Here is a 19,346-nt window from a genome sequence, read left to right as displayed (position 1 = left end):
ATTTAAATAAAAATCAAAAAAATATTTCTATCATTCCTCCAAATTATATATAAAAATTCTGCCAAGTTTAACATAGGCAGTGTCATCTCATGTTCCTGAGAGTGGGGAAGCCACACATCCACCATGGACATGTCTCTTGAAGCTAGCTGGTTGTACCACGCATCTAATGGGTACACAACACGAAACAAAGAATAAAAGTATTTTTCCTCTCATTTACTCAGGGAAAGGCTCTGTGCTGTGTCCATGTATAGTCTGAAGTGTGGTTTCTGTGGGGTTTGTTTGTTGTTGTTTTTTGCAAGTGTCAGGGTGTAAAGAGTCTACAGAGAGAATGAGAAGGTGACTATGTAGATTTGAACATAAGATGGATATAAATACACCACTATTTTATCAGCTTTATAAGTGGTCAGTTATGAGAAATTCAAAGCATCTGTGTGGACACAATCATTTTAGTTTGTGAGGATGTGAAGTCCAGATGTCTTTAGTGCACAGGCAAGAAAAAAAAATTACTTTAAAGAAATGACAGTGTCTGAACAACTTTTCACTGTAATGACTGTACTACAGAATCCTTAGAATAGAAAGTACTCACTTCACAGGCTCCTTTTACAACACTCATCTCTATATTTCCCTGCCTTCCTCAAGTGCAGCAAGGAGAGAAGGAGCATATGGCCCACATACTAGAAAAACAGAGTTTCCCCCACATCACCTAGAATGTACACACTAAGCCAAGTCAAAAATCTTTAACACTACTCCTTTGTTATGAGTCACAACTTGTGTAAAAAAAGTAATACTTGATTAAGACAGTGGAATGTTGGCAGGCCTAACTCAACGCATGGGGATGCCACCACCTCAGCGGTCTTACGAAAGGTGGAAGGATGAGGAGCAGCAAAAGACTTTGGCAACTTTACTATCTTCCAGCTTTCAAAGGTATGAAAAACCCTGCCAGTGAAAGTCACAGCCCCAGGGCTAAAAGGGAAGGTAAGAGTGGGTCTGAGAGGAATTGCTCCAAGAGGCTTTATAAACTCCAACTCTCTTAGCTCAACAGAAAATTGGAGCCACAGAATGCTGAAGCACCCCAATTCCAAGAGCTGTCTAAGCCTCCCAAGCTCAAGGCTGATCAGACAAATCCTGGAACTGAAATCTTGGAGACTCATCTCTGCTGTCTCATTCCAAAAGGTGTTGGACTAACAGAACCATCTCTAGAAGAATGCACCCACAGAAGCACAATCATATGTTCTGGTGATTGTGCCAGAGCTACTAACTGAAGAGAGAGCCATATCCTAAGAATTGGCACCATGGGCAAATGGAAGGAACCATCTGTGCTATAGCAGGAATCTTAGCAAGAAGGACCCTCTTTAGTGCCTTCCTCTTTGGGCACCAGATACCTTCCTTTCTGGCACCAGATACCTTTCAACTTGTTTTTTCTTGTTTTTTATATTTAAGGGCAGCTGAGGTGACACTGGTGTGGATTTGTCATAGAATCATAGAATCTCAGGGTTGGAAGGGACCTCAGGAGGTCATCTAGTCCAACCCCCTGCTCAAAGCAGGACCAAACTTGTCCTATAAGCGAAGATGTGCTTGATACTTTTGAGCTTTTTCCCCAATGAAGGTCCCAGCATTAATGGATGCATCATGATGTGACAGGCTCAGACAGAAGAACCTAGGACAGAGGGATAGCCACATCAGATTGTTCCATTAGAACAAGGCTCTTAAGTGTCAAAGGAATTTCCTGCACTGACATACCAGTTGGTGTCAGCTTGGTTTCCATATTTCAGTACTTAAGTAGTTCCTAGAACCAAAGAAGGATCCTTAGAAGCAGAAATCAGCCTTGACATCAGTAAAGTTTCAGCAGCAAAAGCCCCACTTCTGAGCTAGTGTTTATTTGTGCTAATAAAGCTCCAATGCTTACTGAAGACCTTGGCACTATAGTCTCTCTCTGGCATAGACTTTAGTTCCATGGTCATGCCTGGCTGAAGAGAAAGATGGTCTGCTCCAACATAACAGGCCTGAAAGTTGGTCCAATGACAAATCTAGGGACTGAGGGCCTCATTTCAGAAGACATGGATCATCTTGTCTACTGGTGTGGTTCCAAGGCATGCTGCTCTGTATACAGGGCCTTCAAATCTGAACAAAGTGAGCTCCCCTGTCCAAACAGAAAATGGCACTGTGCATCCACTTCCGGGAGAATGTGGGAGCATGAAATACACTGCCTACAACCATCTCTTTTTATCTGAATCTTTGGAGGTCAGATCAGCCATGACCAAATGTTTAAGAACCCATGTTCAATAATAAGTGGCCAAATACTAAATAGCTATCATACACATTAACAAAAATAGGGAGAGTTTTAAAATGAAAAGTGAATTCTTCCATCCAGGTATACAGAGATATTCTTCAAAAAGTGATAAAGAGTCCTGTGGCACCTTACAGACTAACAGATGTACTGGAGCATATTCTTAACACCTACAGACATCCATGGTAAAAAATGAATTGACCTGGCGGGGGCAATCAGACCTTTTTTAACCTCAGCTCCAACCATTTGATGCTGGCAAGAGGGCAACGATGTAGCTTAGGCACTGCTTTGCAAAAAATTTCAACAGCATCAGAGGATGCATGCCGTATGGGAGAATAGGCAAAGGCCACTTCAAAGAATTTACCTTTTAATTTTTAAATGGAAGCAAAGCACTCCTTTATATTTCTAAGTAGTCTCAACTTACTGGGGAGGTGAGCAGTGCAGTCATGAGCTTTGCAGATCAAAATGCTTGCCCTGTCATCATATAAAAGTGGAAGAGGGGAGGGAAGAAGAGAAGAAACACTGTCCATAGCATTTTAGCCAAAAGAAGCCTAGCCACATGACATGGAAGACATTGTTTAAGAAACCTACATCCACTGCACTTACATCGCCAGCAAAGTGCATTTAACTTATGATTCTTGCATCTACTGAGATATGAAATTTTAGCTTCTAAAATAAATTAGATTGTCAACAAAAAATTGCACTTCATCCTGTAATTGCTCCTAAACTACTGAAGCTATCATTTTCTTTTTTGATTCCTTCTCTTCAAAATATACTTACAATGTTTGCCTGTTTCACAGCATACTACATTTTTTAGCTGTGGTCAAAGTTGGAAGGCTTGTAGAAGTTACTCATCTTTGACAGTCCTGGAATTACACCTAGCCAAATAGTTATACGCGCTCTACTTTCAACAGATGTTAAAGTAACACTTCAGCTATCTTTGATATAGTTTTGGCCAGTCTGTTTATGCAAGCTTTGTGACTACTAAATGCTATTCAAGAGACATGCATATAGACAGCCACCATTTAAACAATAAGATTATAACGTTGCTTTCTTACTGGAGGGTTGGTGGCACTGAGAAGTGGCCTCCTGGGATGAATCAAGTCCCATTTTGTTTAATCAGTTAAAATGTTCTAAAGAAAATCTTAAATTAAAGCCAGATAATTAAACAAAGCACAACACATACCTATGCATCATATTATGTCAAGTCAACAAATTGAAGTCATAAGCAAATGGAACCAGTTTTTTTTTTATTTTAACATTGTAACTATAATTAACAATTTTGAAAAACTAGGTCAGAACCTCTAACTTTCGAGTTTTACATAGACCCCTTTACTGTAATAGTGTTGTGCTTCTCATTGCAAATTAATTGCTTGTACTTAATTTTAAAAACATAGACTTTAGTTTCAAAAGTGTACATCTGCGGAGGTTAATCTTTTCCTATTAATGTACTCAAGTTAAAACTCAATCTAGTTCTACAAAATAGGTCATATCACACAGTTCACTTCAGTATTTAACTGAAAGCAACAGATCTGCAGTACAGAATGCCATAGATCTAATATTAATTAGACTTGCACACTTGATAGTTTAGATTTGTTTTAGATACTTTATGGTATCTAGTAAGAGGTACTGAAAGTGTCTTTTCCAGATCAACTGCAACATTAAGACACAGTAAGTGGAGCGGTTTCACTAGTAAACACAAATCTGGCATTTATTTATATGGCATTTTCCATCATAGGATGAATAATCAGTTCTGAGCCCTGACTTAAATATCATCTGTTTACAGCCTTGTAATAAGTCAGAGGAACACAAGCTAATGCTACTGCACAAACTGTGTCCATCATATGTTTAGACAGAAATCAGGGTGCTTGCAACTTTGATCAGTAGAGTATTTGGCTCTGCTTGTGATTATTTTTCCCCTTCTACATGAAGAAGTCTTAAAAATATTTATCTGGGTGTTCTTTAGTCTCTCTTTCCAGCATCTAGACAGTGATTCTCTGAAGTGCTATAGAGATACATAAAAGCTTAATCATATGGAGTTCTTCTGGTCTTCCATAAAAAAAACAACAGCATGTGGTTATTGTACACTGCAAGTCAAAAAATTAACCCAACTCTTGTGTTCCAAGACCAATTCAACAGTCAACTCATATGTGGCAACTGATAACAGAATTGTGCAAAACCGAATGGCTCAGTGACCATGTCCTTAAAGAATCATGCAGTGTTTTAACAATCAGTCTTCTGAAGTATCCACTAATTTATTATTGCAACATACAGAGACTTTGGAGTTAGCATCTTCATTTGTTATATTCAATTATGCAGCTCGCTGAAATTCTGGGAAATACATTCATCCATGCTGCCATGATCAGGTTGCCAAATATGACGGATGACACTTTATAAAATTCAGCAGTGTAGTATTAGGTTATATGAACGGCATTCACAGTTAGCTGCTGTTCGTTAGTTTGTACATGTACGCTACTTTGCCCACATAACTGCTAACATTTTATCTTAATCATGGAATTTATTGCATTGGAGATGTTCATGCAGTCACGCAGAGACGGACTGTTCTTGCTCCACTTAGAGGCTGCAAAAATAGAAAAAGCAGCCAGCATACCACAAGCAAACTGTCATAAAAGATCAAGAGCAAATTTTGTTCCTCAGCAACTCTTTGAAGTGATGCCTCTTGGACTGGCTGGAATTCCATGTAATAGGAGTTGTGTAACTAAGCAGAACTCGGAAAAATCCATCTTTTGTGACACTTGCCTAAAAAGATAGTTGGATCTTCCAAAATTCTGAAGAGAAAGTAGTTTGTGAAACACAGAATAAAAAATATCTAGACCACTGGAAAAAGAGCAATGAGCTATAATTTATTCTATAGCTTTCAGAGTTTGGGAAGTAGACTCAATACTTAGGATTTTATTCTGTTGTTGATTTTATTCTGTTGCACATTAGAAAGGTTCTTTGTACTTCGGCTGAAAAAATTTGTTCATACGGTCTTATAATTAGGGCTGTCAAGCGATTAGAAAAATTAATTGTGATTAATCACACTGTTAAACAACAACAGAATACCATTTATTTAAATATTTGTGGATGTTTTCCACCTTTTCAAATATATTGATTTCAATTACAACACAGAATACAAAGTGTACAGTGCTCACTTAATATTTATTTTTGATTACAAGTATTTGCAGTGTAAAAAAAACTAAAGAAATAGTACTAATATAATATACTAATATAAGTACTATAGTGCAATCTCTTTATTATGAAAGTTGAACTTACAAACGTAGAATTATGTACAAAATAAACTGCATTCAAAAATAAAACAATGTAAAATTTTAGAGCCTGCAAGTCCACTCAGTTCTACTTCTTGTTCAGCCAATCGCTCAGACAAACAAATTTGCAGGAGATAATGCTGCCCACTTGTTTACAATATCACCTGAAAGTGAGAACAGACGTTCTCATGGCACTGTCATAGCTGGCATCACAAGATATTTATGTGCCAGATGTACTAAAGATTCATATGTCCCTTCACGCTTCAAACCACCATTCCAGGGCAAATGCATACATGCAGATGACGGGTTCTACTCTATAACAATCCAAAGCAGTGTGGACCGACGCATGTTCATTTTCATTATCTGAGTCAGATGCCACCAGCAGAAGGTTGATTTTCTTTTTTGGTGGTTTGGGGTTCACATCAGAGAGTGTTGCTATTTTAAGACTTCTGCAAGCATGCTCCACACCCCGTCCCGAGCAGATTTTGGAAGGCACTTGAGATTCTTAAATCTTGGGTCGAGTAGCTACAGCTATCTTTAGATATCTCACATTGGTACCTTCTTTGCATTTTGTCAAATCTGCAGTCAAAGTGTTCTTAAAATGAACCACATGTGCTGGGTCATCATTCAAGACTACTATAACATGAAATATATGGCAGAATGCGGGTAAAACAGCAGGGGATGTACAATTCTCCCCCAAGGAGTTCAGTCACAAATTTAATTAATGCATTATTTTTTTAACGAATGTCATCAGCATGGAAGCATGACCTCTGGAATGATGGCCGAAGCACAAAGGGACAAACGAATGTTTAGCATATCTGGCACGTAAATACCTTGCAATACCCAGCTACAAAAGTAGGAGCATTGCCAGGAAATCAAGGGAAGTGATTATTCCCCTCTATTCAGCACTGGTGAGGCCACATCTGGAGTATTGCATCCAGTTTTCTGCCCCCCACTACAGAAAGGATGTGGTAAAAATTGGAGAGAGTTCAGTGGAGGGCAATGAAAACGATTAGGAGGCTGGGGCACATGACTTATGAGGAGCGGCTCCGGGAACTGGGCTTATTTAGTCTGCAGAAGAGAAGAATGAGGGGAGATTTGATAATAGCCTTCAACTACCTAAAAAGGGGTTCCAAAGAAGATGGAGCTAGACTGTTCTCAGTGGTGGCAGATGACAGAACAAAGAGCAGCGGTCTCAAGTTGCAGTGGGAGGTCTACGTTGGAGATTAGGCAAAACTATTTCACTAGGATGATGGTGAAGCACTGGAATGGGTTACCTAGAAAGGTGGTGGAATCTCCATCCTTAGAGGTTTTAAAGGGTCAGCTTGACAAACCCCTGGCTGGGATGATTTAGTTGGGTTTGGTCTTGCTTTGAGCAAGGGATTGGACTAGATGACCTCCTCTTCCAACCCTAATCTTCTATGTTTCTAAGAAGAGGACAGCATTATCTCCTGTAAATGTAAACGAACTTATTTGTCTTAGTATCAGAGGGGTAGCCGTGTTAGTCTGGTTCTGTAGAAGCAGCAAAGAATCCTGTGGCACCTTATAGACTAACAGACGTTTTGCAGCATGAGCTTTCGTGGGTGAATACCCACTTCTTCGGATGCAAGTCATTTTTGTTTGTCTTAGCGATTGGCTAAACAAGAAGGAGGACTGAGTGGACTTGTAGGCTCTGAAGTTTTACATTGTTTTGTTTTTGTACCTGAAATAAAAAAAGGGTACAACACAGAATACAATATATATGAAAATGCAGAAAAGCATCCAAAATATTTAATAAATTTCAATTGGTATCCTATTGTTTAACAGTGCGATTAGAACTGCGATTGATCGCGATTAATTTTTTTATCACGATTAATTTTTTGAGTTAATCATGTGAGTTAACTGCGATTAATTGACAGCCCTACTTATAATTAAAATCAACACTACAACAGCAAAATAAGTTAACGAGTTGACTTAATTTACATACAGATTTTCACAATACATTCTGGCTAAATCAGAATACTCACTGTCTTAGGAAAGGTGATATCCTTGCTACATAAAGACAAGAGGGATGGGGTTACTTCTTAAAGGGGCTACATGAAAAACAACAGTTTTAATCTACTGAAGTTACAAAATGACTATAAATGGAAGAGAGGGGAATACATTTTTCTATTCTGTTTATTGTGTTGACTTGCTATATTCAATATCAATTTCCTATGTTGGTGTTTCACACAGCAACAGAGAAAGACTATTTTTTTAAATGAAGATTTGGTTCTAAAGGTTACAAAAACTGGGAGGGTTCTCAGGCAGGTGAAATAGCTAAAATGATTTTTTTTAAACATTTTACTATGTTTAAAGTTGGCATTCTATTCAGAAAAACTCTTTTACAGAGCAATATACCTAGGTATTAAGCAATCAGCCCTTAGGAAACTGCAGTTAGTCCAGAATCCTGAAGCTCTTCCCCTCAGGAACACAGACTACCACAAGCACATCACACGTGTTCTCCACTCGGAACACTGGCTTCCTATAGAATATCAAGTCAAATAATTCAAGGTCTTGGTCATTGTCTTTAAGGCACTGTGTTACTTGGGTCCAACATATCTAAAAGATTGAATAAACACCAGGAGGAAAATTGTGATAGACTACTCTGCTCATCAAGTAAAACAGAATTTTCTATCTTAAGAGTAAAGCTCATGTGTGAAGGAGACAGCTTCCTCAGGTGCTGGTATGAGACCGTGAAACAAACTCTACAGGAAGTAAGGACCATCAAACCTCACTATGCTGACTCTCTACTCCTCCTCCTCACCCTCTGTGACACAGGGCCAGAAAGGGTTACACAACCAGCAGGCTAATTGACCCAGATTCAACCTCTAGAGACATATTAGAAGATGACATGTTTGTTTTTGTGTGTTTACATATACACCTCTACCCCGATATAACGTGACCCGATATAACACGACTTCGGATATAACGCAGTAAAGCAGTGCTCTGGGGTGGGAGCGGGGGCGGGGCTGCGCGCTCCGGCAGATCAAATCAAGTTCAACATAACGCGGTTTCAACTATAACACGGTAAGATCTTTTCGCTCCCGAGGACAGCGTTATATCTGGGTAGAGGTGTATATTGTTAGAGGTTAACAATGTAACCAAATAGTTCCTGTCTATCGTTGTATTCTGTTAATTCAGAGATCAAAAGAAGATACTAACATTTAAAGGAACTGTGATTGTAGTGCTATCACTGTCTTAATTTCCCTTTGAAGTATGTAGCAAATCACATGTAAATGTCTGGAGATAGGCAATTGCCATATGTTAATCCATGTAGCTAATTACTGGTGATGTTTAGGAAATAAGAGGTTACTTCAAAGACACTACTGTCCACCCCAAGGACTGCATGCTGTCAAGTGGCTGCCAGTTATCTCAAAAAAAAAAAATCTTGGGACCTGATACTTTGATCTCAAATCTGTTTATGATTCACCAGGAGAAGCTTCAGTCACAAGATTGAGGTCTCCAGTTCTATTCTGGATCACCCTGATATTGGAACATTGGACTGAACCTATGGAATAATTTTAAAGAACTTTTTGCAACTCTAAAGCTCACCATCTCTACTATGAAACTGACCTAAGAACTCTGTTCATGTCTGTATATATAATGATCTTTTAACCCGTACACTCACTCTCTCTCTCTTCTTTTTTAATAAATTTTAGCTTAGTTAATACGAATAAATTAATAAGGCTATAAGCGTGTATTTGGGTAAGATCTGAAATATTAATTAACCTGGAAGGTAATGTGTCCAATCCTTTGGGATTGGTAGAACTTTTTATATGATGAACAAGATTTTCAATAATCCTCATCATATTTGACTTGGCTATCTGGGTGGGAGCCCAAAGGCTGGATTGCTTTAAAGGAACGTTGTTTTTGGCTTCTGAGTAACCAGTAAGGTATTGCAGAAGCTGTTATGTTGCTGGCTTGGTGAATCTAAGTATTGGAATAACTAACAGTTTGGGAAGACTGTCTGTTCCATTCTTTGCAGTTTGTCCTAATTGAGCAATCGGCATGGCCCCCCGTCACATCCTCCAAGTCCAAGGTGAACATCTAACCTTGCCTTCTCCAACATAATCACACAGCAGCCTGTACATTAAAACAATAAACCCAATACAAAACCCTACCAAAGCAAAACACTACGCCATCATCAACAGAATCAAGAGTCAATGCCTCCTAAATTTCTTTAAGTTATTCTGTTAACAAGCTATATTCATTTAAGCACAATTGTGCGTCCTGCAATGTACTACCTATATTCTTTTCTTGTTAAACCTTTAATTTCTAGGCCACTTAAGCAGATAAACTAGGAAATTTTAAATGTAGTTTATCTTGCTAAATTGGAATGCTGAGTAGCATCTAGTTCTATACACAAAAGAGTAAATTTAACTTGTTTCACAGTGCTCACCACAACACTTCTATGCGTTTTCTTCATGCTCACAGTACTGGACCTCCATGCTCCCACCCATGAAACAGCTTCCCTAACAAAATTAAAAATTAGCTGAAGTGATCATAAAAATAAAACCACTATCTTTGGTGATGCAAAACCCACTATATATCCTAGAGACAGGTTCTTTCAGTTGCCTTAAATGTTTATCTTTAGTTCTTCTGTTGAAAGATGCTAAGAATACTAAACCAAGATCTGCTATCCTAAATCAAGAGAAGAATTCTAAGGAGTGTTCTGAGAATATTTTATAAGCTAAATTCAGTTACATATAAGGCTAATTGTGGACATATCCACTAACATTCATCCTCACACCTAATAATTCTTTATTAGATTTTGTTTTAAGTTTAACAAACCATGTTAGAGTTATAATTAATTATTACAAAGTTTATTAATATGCCATTTTGAAACAGACATGAAGTAATGTCCATCACCTATGCCACCTCTTCTCCACAATGCAATACAACTATTCACCTTAACATGATCTCGTGACTGTCATAAGAAACAAATTAGCTTTACATTTATACAGCACCTTCCTAAAATAACCCAAATGCACTGAAAAATATGCATAATATCATTCATCCTGAAATGTGTGCCACCCCAGAGGTGGCTACATCAGCACTACTACTACACAAGAGCTTTAAAGGAGAGGGAGTTAAGAGTAACTTTGACTGAAGTTGTAGAGGTTTTGTTTCGTTTCATCTACTATCAAGCAAAGTAGAAAGTAAGTACTCAATGTGAAATTTCACCAGGAAAATAAGGCTGAAACATGGACCATCTAATGTGTTATGGGCTCTGTAATGAACAGAAGTGATCAGAGCATCATTTATCTCATCCAAGAAGCCATCAGTGGGTTGTGTCTAATAAGATAGGAAGAAGTCAGAAATGGATAAGCCCAAAGAGAGAATCTATCCTGCATTTGCAGGGAATTCTCCACTTTTAGTATTATTATCAGATATTAGAGACTGTGGTTGGTAAAACAAATTTGATGCTATTACTGCTGACGTATAATAAATACATATTCAATTTGAATATTGGAAGGCAGCTAAACCTCTTTAATACATTAAGGGCAAGCAAGACAATGAAAAAGTCAAAGGCAGATTGCTGAGTAAATTTTACTTTTGCACAAATAGGTCTATTTAAAGCACTGAAAGAGTATTCTCTGTAAGTTACAAGTTGAAATGTATAGCTTTATATAGAATTGGGATATATGGCAATAACATGTTCACTTGGTTTAATTCCTGAATTAAAAATAAGAAGTACCTCTAGTTCAATTAGTGCCGCAGTCACTGCATCAGTAGCAAGAGCACCAGCCTGAAGTTTTTCAATTGCCTGTGAAACAGAATTTTTAGTTGATGAGTTTGGATTTAATTATTGTATGGATAGTTCTAATGATTTTCTTGGCACTGAGACAGAATCCCCGCCACAAAAAAATTCCAATCTAAGGCTTTGTCTACACTATACAGCTTTTAGCGACACACAATGACAAAAGTTTTGTTGCTCAACTGCCAGTGTAGACATAGCCTAAGAGGACAAATAAGACAAAAGGCACTGTGAGAGAAGAAAGTCTTTACAAGATTTGAATACATGATATTATTGTTCTGGCATCATGAAACCACATTGCACTTGGCAAAAAAAATTTACGGTTGAATTTTATAGTAACATATGTCTCCCGCACACTTGAACTAATGATAGGGCTCTGACACCAAAAAAACCAACCCTGAATTATATTGTGTCATATTGAGTTGCTGCCATTAAAATGATTAGTTGTACCATTGAGTAAGTTTGTCCAGATGTTAGCAACACACACATTTGAAAGAATTAGATTTTTATCATTAAATGTCAGTAAACATTAATTTCACCATATAGACACCAACTGACGAAAATATATTTCCATCAATGATAATCGAAATTTACAGATAAGCACAGTAAGAAAAATGTTGCTTGAGAACATCTTAGAATTTGATTTAAGGATATTTATTTTGTATATTTTGACATGTGATGTTGACAATTTACAAAGCTTTAATTTTTTCATTCTCTCCATCTACTGTCATCAAATAATTATCTGACCCACCCCCAACTTCCTGAAATTGTGAAAATTTAAACCTATTAAAAATATTAAAATGCTTAAAATAATCACTTTTGAAATTATAAAAAATAAAACTCAAACTCTGCCAAGCCTAGCAACATAAATGCAAAATAAACAACTGATGATCTTTGTTCAAGTTTGGCACTAAAAAGATATAAACTTTTGGAGCCATGTAGTAATTTCCCAGATCCACACTGTATAAAAACGTAGAACAAACTTCTACTCACAGCAAATTCCCTCAGTGAACTCACAAGAACTAATGAGGGCTGCATTCTTAGGGCATGTCTATACTTACCGTAGATCGACGCTGCGGCGATCGATCCACCAGAGGTTGATTTAGTGGGTCTAGTGAAGACCCGCTAAATCGACCAGCGATCCTCTCCCATCGACTCCGGTACTCCACCGGAAGGAGAAGCATAAGGTACGTCAACGGAAGAGTTTCTCCCATTGACCCAGCGCCATGTAGACACCAAATAAATCAACCTAAGCTACATAACTTAGGTTGACTTAACCCCATTGTTTAGACCTGTCCTTAGTTGCGGCACAAATCTTATGCTGTTTGTTCTTACTCAAACATTATGTTGGCTACCTAGCTCAAGGAACCAAATGGAATCTCAAGTTACCATTAGCATTATCCTCAACAGCAAGCAAATTTATCACTCAGGCAAGTAAGTGGAAAAGTAGTATCACAAAACAGAGATACCAGGTAGGGCTGACGTTCAGTGTTAAACTACTCAAACTGTACTGATATTGCATGCTTTGAAACTCTGTTAGTTACAAAGTGAGATTGGTATTTGGAGATGATGAGTGGGATTTTCAAATAAACCTATGAAACTTAGACACCTAACTCCTTCAGACTCCCCTGAAAAAGTCAGCCATATAAATCTTCCATCAAAGCACTGAGGGTTACTTTTTAATGGAGATGTTACCATACAATCAGGGAAAAGTGATTTTATATCTGCAAGTATTCAGATATTTTGCACGTCACTTCGAATTTCAACAGTCTTTTTACAAAAGAATCTGATAATCTCTACACCAGCAATAATCTATAAGACATTTAATATATAGGCCAAAGGTAAATGTAGTTTTCTATATATCCAGCTACCTAGACCTTAAGATTCCCATTTGAATGGTTATGTTAAAATCAAATCTAAGTCAAACTGTAAACACACAGCATTTCATTAAACAAGCATTAAGTTACACTAGGGAAAAAACATTAATATTTGATGGGGCTAATTGGATTAAAGACGTGTAAATTTTAAGATAACACTTTTTTCAGAAACTAGAATAAATAAAATGAACTTGAGCAGAGTTGGTCAAAAAATTTCCAGTGGAAGATACTGACTTGACAGAACCAAGATATTCCACAGCAATGTGCTCATTCTATCAAAAATGTTGATGAAAGCTAAGCAGACCAGCCAGTTGGGGCTCCTCAGGGAGCAAGCTGAAAAATTCCATTTCATTTCTCCTGCAATGGAGTTTGACAGTTTTGTCTCCTGTGAAAATTCTAGTTTTTGAGCTTTCATCATCTCAATTTCAGGTGAAAATCTTCAAACGTTTGAAATTTTTTACAAGACAGAAAATTCCATTTTGCAACCAGCTCTATAAACAAGGCTGTATGCTAGGACTTTAGTTGTACTGGAAATGGCAACAAGTGAACAACTGGCTTTTGTAGATGTAGTGATTATGTCCTCTAACAATGGTAGCTTTGGCAAAGGTCTAACTGTCAGAGTCCTCAATGCATATTTTTATTTCACACATTGTATAATTCATATGCAGCACAAGTCTTACTGCCTTTACTAACAGACACCAGTACCAGTTTGACAATACTTCGTCTATTACACAAAAGTAGACAAAGTTACTGCTAGCATGAGCAGATGCACTGCCACCTATAGCTTGTTCTCATTCACACACTTACTGAATTTAAATCAATATATCTATTCTATAACAATATTCAATTTGCAGCTGTTCGAATAACTAAGAGACAAATTACATTCACTTATGCTCCCACTTCTGTCCTAAACTTAACAGGAACAATTAATAAATTCTTCTCATGTTCTATTCCAAATTCTGCCACAGACATGTTGTAGTATCTTGGCCAAATGACAGTTTCTGATATCCTTATGGAGAAAGGCAATAAAATCACTACAAATTCACCATTTAAATATCCAAGTCATAGGGGGATGGATCTTCCATAAATAAGCTGTTGTCTCAGGCTACACATATTAGGTGTATATAGTCCTGACCAGTGACTGCCAGCCAACCTTCAAGTAGCAAGAAGTGGTACCATGGAAACATGATTTGGAATCATGATATGAAATGAAAAACACCATTTCTATGTGTACCTGGAGCAAGCCCTGGAACCAAAATTGTTGCATGAGCTGAGAACCACCACTCTTTTCTTTTAATAATCCATGTGTATTGCAGCCCTTTGAAGGAGAGAGAATGTGTACGTAGTTTCTGTGCAAGTGAAAGAGGTATAGTACAAACCATAATCCTTTGGGGGATTATGAAATAATATTTATTGATCTGTTATTCAAATCACACTTGTCAAAGTTTTTACCATTCTTCCTTTATGGAGCGCACAGTGGTTCCTGTTTTTTTATTGCTATTTCTTTTTTTGTCCACAGAAATGTCAACCCTTCAGTACATAATTGTATCCAGGGGACAGTGTTAATGAATCCTAAAATAAACACTTCATGCAAACACACTTTATGCACTTCTGAATAATATCCATAACTCTCACAAAACAGATTAAAACCTTAGAGACTAGACCCTAAAACCTTTTATAAATTGAACTCCAGTGAATTCAAATTTGTTAGAAGCCTGTTGATCCTTTAAAGAAAAAAGTTTGGAACTGGGGAAGTCATACCTTTTGACAGGCTCTTTTGCAAACATGTTTGTATTCTTTAGCTTTGGATTCAGAATGATAACCTGCACCTATTATTAAAGACAGAAAAACAAAGTTAAGTAGAGCTTACGGTAAGCATTCAAACTAATATACTGGGATAGTGTTTTTCCCAGGAATTACAATACAGGCTGACAACGCATCTTAACTCAGATGTACATAACTCTGTGTCATTTTATAAAACAGAGACCACTGATCTACTTCCATCACAGATTAACACTTTCAAGCATTTAAAAAATAACCCAGTATTGCCACTGACAGTCATCTACACTATTGATATAAGTGGAGAGGTACAAGTCCCAGTATTTTACATAGATATTCTGACCCTCTAAATATTCATTGGGAGATTCTAGTTTTGCCTATTCCGGGAGAGTTTCAGACATGACAGTTGTCACTATATTAAGCCACCAAAAAAAAATATTGCTACGGTTTTTAAGAGTCATGCTCCACTTTTTCTTTTGTATCTTCAATCACATGAGTTGGCCCTCCTTCCACTTCGATACCTGCACTAGCTTTTTTTTAAACTACTGCTTCTGCTCTGTGACTGCCAGACCCAGTCTCTTGAGAATGATTACTTGGAATATGTTTCTACTATTCTCATTTTCAATCTCCATTTTGTTCCTGTTCCTTGCCTCCCCAAACTGACTCCAAGCATCTCTCTGCCAATACCCTAACCCCACTCCTTCCTGCCTCCACAGGTCTAGAAAACCACTACAAGTACTATCAGCAATGGAAGCCATAGGCTTATAGTAATTTAACATTTAATACTAGCAAATTGTTGCTTTTTAAAAGAAAAAAAAAAAGGCAATGAGTCCTGTGGCACCTTAAAGACTAACAGATGTATTGGAGCACAAGCTTTTGTGGGTGAATACCCACTTCATCAGACAGATGCATGTCCCATGCGTCTGACGAAGTGAGTATTCACCCACGAAAGCTCATGCTCCAATACATCTGTTAGTCTTTAAGGTGCCACAGGACTCATTGTTGCTTTTTACAAATCCAGACTAACACGGCTACCCCTCTGATACTTTTTTTCTTTTGTTACCTATGATATTCATCCCAGCTCCCACTTCCTCCTCTTCAGTACTGTCTGTGCTTAAGCTTCTTTTAAACAACCAGTTTAGTTTATCAAAAACTAAACAAACACCAATAGTGGAGGAAATACACCATAAGCAGCAGCATATTAAACATGTCCATTTGGTCTTAAGACAGTACAAGCAGGGTCTTTAAACACTGGCTCAGAGCAAGGTGTCCTGCACATATTTGCTCACCTTAAAGGTCTTATTCTTTTTTTTAAAAACACACATTGCTATTTTTAGCTCCTCGAGCATTTTAAGCATCACCAGGCTGCTTTAATCAGTTGCAGTTGTAAGACTGTAGGCTCTTCGGGGCGAGATAATTCTTTGTTCCATGTTTCTATGGTTTATAATGGGGTCCTAGTCCCTAACCGGGGCTACTAGGAGCTATGGTAATACAAATAATTCACTTCACACTATGGTTCAGAAACAAATGCTAAAGATGAACCTGCCATTATATTTAACAAGATTCCTTGTAGTATCAAGGAACTAAATTTACACCTCTACCCCGATATAACGCTGTCCTCGGGAGCCAAAAAAATCTTACCACATTCTAGGTGAAACCGCATTATATTGAACTTGCTTTCATCCGCCGGAGCGTGCATCCCCGCCCCCCCCGAGCGCTGCTTTACTGCATTATATCCGAATGTGTGTTATATTGGGTTGCGTTATATCGGGGTAGGGATGTATTAATTTTCTCTACAACGCTAACTATACTAGAAGTTTTTGAAACCTTAATTTCCCAATGGGTGCAGCATCAATGGAGGTGGAAGAGACACCTGGTATAACCGTAAACGTAGGTAATTTACAAGTCTGAAAAATCTTGGTGTACATAAATCTAGTGTTTCCTCAGGCCTAACACCCTAAAGTGCTCCTTTTTCCTTCATACATCTCCAGCTCACTGCCTTTCTTTTATTAAATTGGACCCACAAATTCAGGAAAATTTTTCCCTTATCCCCACAACATAAGAATAAAGCATCAACCAAGGCAATCTGTCAGGATGTCAAACCGTGCTAAAGAAGTTTTCACCTAGACAGCATGCTGGGATCACCATTTAGCCTATTTTTTCACAACACTTGTGCTTGAGAGAGCATAACACCATGTGATCAGGTAGCAAAACAGTTAAGGCATTTATGCTGTAACCCAAAGAGTCATCCCATTACCCAACATATTCTACCATCCCTTGTAGCCACAAAGCATTGTGGGATTAGTGTCACAGAAGAAACAGTAAGATGTTTCTGGGTGCTGTAAGGGCAGCTGGCTGAAGGGACTGGTGCTGGTGTGGAGGACACCATGCGTGAACTGCACAGTGCTCAGCCCTGAGGCAGCACAGCTGGAAGAGTCTGTGAAGCTGAATACACAGCCCCTTTAAGCATTGCCTTTCCAGCCTGGATCAGAGTACTGTGCATGTGATGGGGAAAAGGAGCTGCTTTGTAGCTGAGTGATGGGCAGGAAGATGCACAACAGGACTGAAAGCAGGAGTCACAGAAGCAGCAAGGTAAAGAAAGAGGACCGATGAGCAAACTGCTTCCTTTCTCCACTGCCTGAATATCAATAGAGTCCTAACAGTCCCATAATTTAGCTGATCTCTCAGACAACATGATATGACCCAACTGATGCCCCCTTTCCAATCCATCGAGTAGTGCTGACAAAGCATGGTAGAAAGTCTGTGCACAGACAAGTCATGTAGCTCTTTCCCACAGCCCAATGCCAGCCCTACATGTATGGGTTATTAAATTGCAGTTATCTCATCCCATAGCATGGATAAGTGCCAACAAACCGGCCTGAACCCCTCTGCATGCTGGATGACAGAAGAATGGGAAATGCTCCTTCCACCTTTGACTATCCCCAAAAAGTCCCTTGTTCTCCAAACCCACCCTAACTTAAATTCAGCAAACCTGTAGGAAAGAAGGAAACTGCACTGAGCCAGAAGTACTGGCATGTTACTCTTAAAAATGTGCAAATGTGTAACTAAATAGCTTTTGTTCAAGCTTAGCAAAAAGGCACTAAAGAGTTCTTTCTTGTACCAAAACCAAGCATGGGAAGTCAGGCCAAAAAGGAATTTAAGTTATAAGCAACTAATAAAAAGGAAGGGTTATAACTGAAGCTTTCTTCTTCAATTACAGTGCTCATAGCTTTCCATATAGGGAGATGGGCCATGCTTTAATTCTGCTCCATCATTACCCCTCACAGACTAGCTTGACACTCTAGTCCCGCACCCTATTCCTGAGAAAACAACTCAGCTTCATGCAGCCCGACCACCTGCAAGAACCCCACTCAGGTATCCAAAACAGGTGGGTTACTGAGGACTGGTTGAGATTCCCGAACTGATTTCAGAAAGGGATCCACAAGATGTAGAGCTAGCCTGCCAGCTCCAAATTTTAAAAAGGTAGTAGACACCCTGGCTTAGAACCTTCTTGAGGCATATATTAAAATCTGACACAGATGGCACACACTCTTCCTTGCACAGAAAGGGAGAAATGACTTTGAGGGGTCTCTGTGCACATGAATCCTGGAGAACAATCCAGGCCATTATGTTAGCATTAGAACTCTCACTCACAGCAGAAACAGCCACAGAAGTTTGCATAACTCACTTAGGATTTTACTACACATTTTAAAAAAAACACCTCAGCTCTCAACTTCTGGAATCTTACCTGCATGTACAAGCACAAATCCCACTGGTTTCCCTTTTTGGATCAATTTTGTTTCATGCTCCTTCACCATCACCTTTACAGCTGTAACCTGGGATGATTTGGAAGGTAACACTTCCACTGAACTCATCCCCTTCTCCATGATCATACTCCAGGGTCACCATCTTCTACTGGAAAGAGAGCATGCTTTCATCCAAAAGTAAACTCTGGAGAGGACTCACCCTAAGGTAAAACCACATGTAAATGTTACGTAATTTTTTCCCACTGAAAACAGTTCAGGCAAATTTATGCAAAAAGCATTTTATGAAGAACAGCAGAAGATCCATGTTACATTAGGTTATTTTTTCCACTTAAGCAGAGATTGAGTTTTGCATCTTCCATTTTACAGCCCATAATGTGAGTAAAAATGGACTTTTCCAAGTATTTACATACATTTAAGATTATAAATTAGTTAGGAGGAGACAATTTTTCTAGCCCATCTAAGTTACTGATTTGAGATTTGAAGTTTGACTATAGTAAATTTTAGCAAAGGGAAAGTTATTTTAAGTTTATGATCTTTTTATTTGACATTATATCCATAACATATCTGCTCTGATTACGATCATCAAAT

At 38.2% G+C, this 19,346-nt stretch overlaps 1 protein-coding gene across 11 annotated transcripts in view; it reads right to left on the bottom strand.

The window, feature by feature from the left end:
* Window positions 1-19,346, bottom strand: part of TASP1 (taspase 1) — a 155,353-nt gene that overhangs the window by 126,502 nt on the left and 9,505 nt on the right. For 10 of the 11 annotated variants that reach the window (XM_045011800.1, XM_045011803.1, XM_045011804.1 and 7 more), the window contains 3 exons: window positions 18,740-18,958; window positions 14,974-15,041; window positions 11,276-11,344 (listed from right to left, as the gene is read on the bottom strand). In XM_045011800.1, the coding sequence (XP_044867735.1) occupies window positions 11,276-11,344; window positions 14,974-15,041; window positions 18,740-18,884 (282 nt within the window). In that variant the 5' untranslated portion in view covers window positions 18,885-18,958. The remainder of the gene's footprint in view (window positions 1-11,275; window positions 11,345-14,973; window positions 15,042-18,739; window positions 18,959-19,346) is intronic. The other variant, XM_045011806.1, reaches the window with a different exon arrangement.

Source organism: Mauremys mutica, chromosome 3 (assembly GCF_020497125.1).
Source record: "Mauremys mutica isolate MM-2020 ecotype Southern chromosome 3, ASM2049712v1, whole genome shotgun sequence".
NCBI lineage: Eukaryota > Metazoa > Chordata > Testudines > Geoemydidae > Mauremys > Mauremys mutica.
The sequence above is the reverse complement of the archived record's forward strand: the minus strand, read 5'-3'. Positions and strand labels throughout refer to the sequence as shown.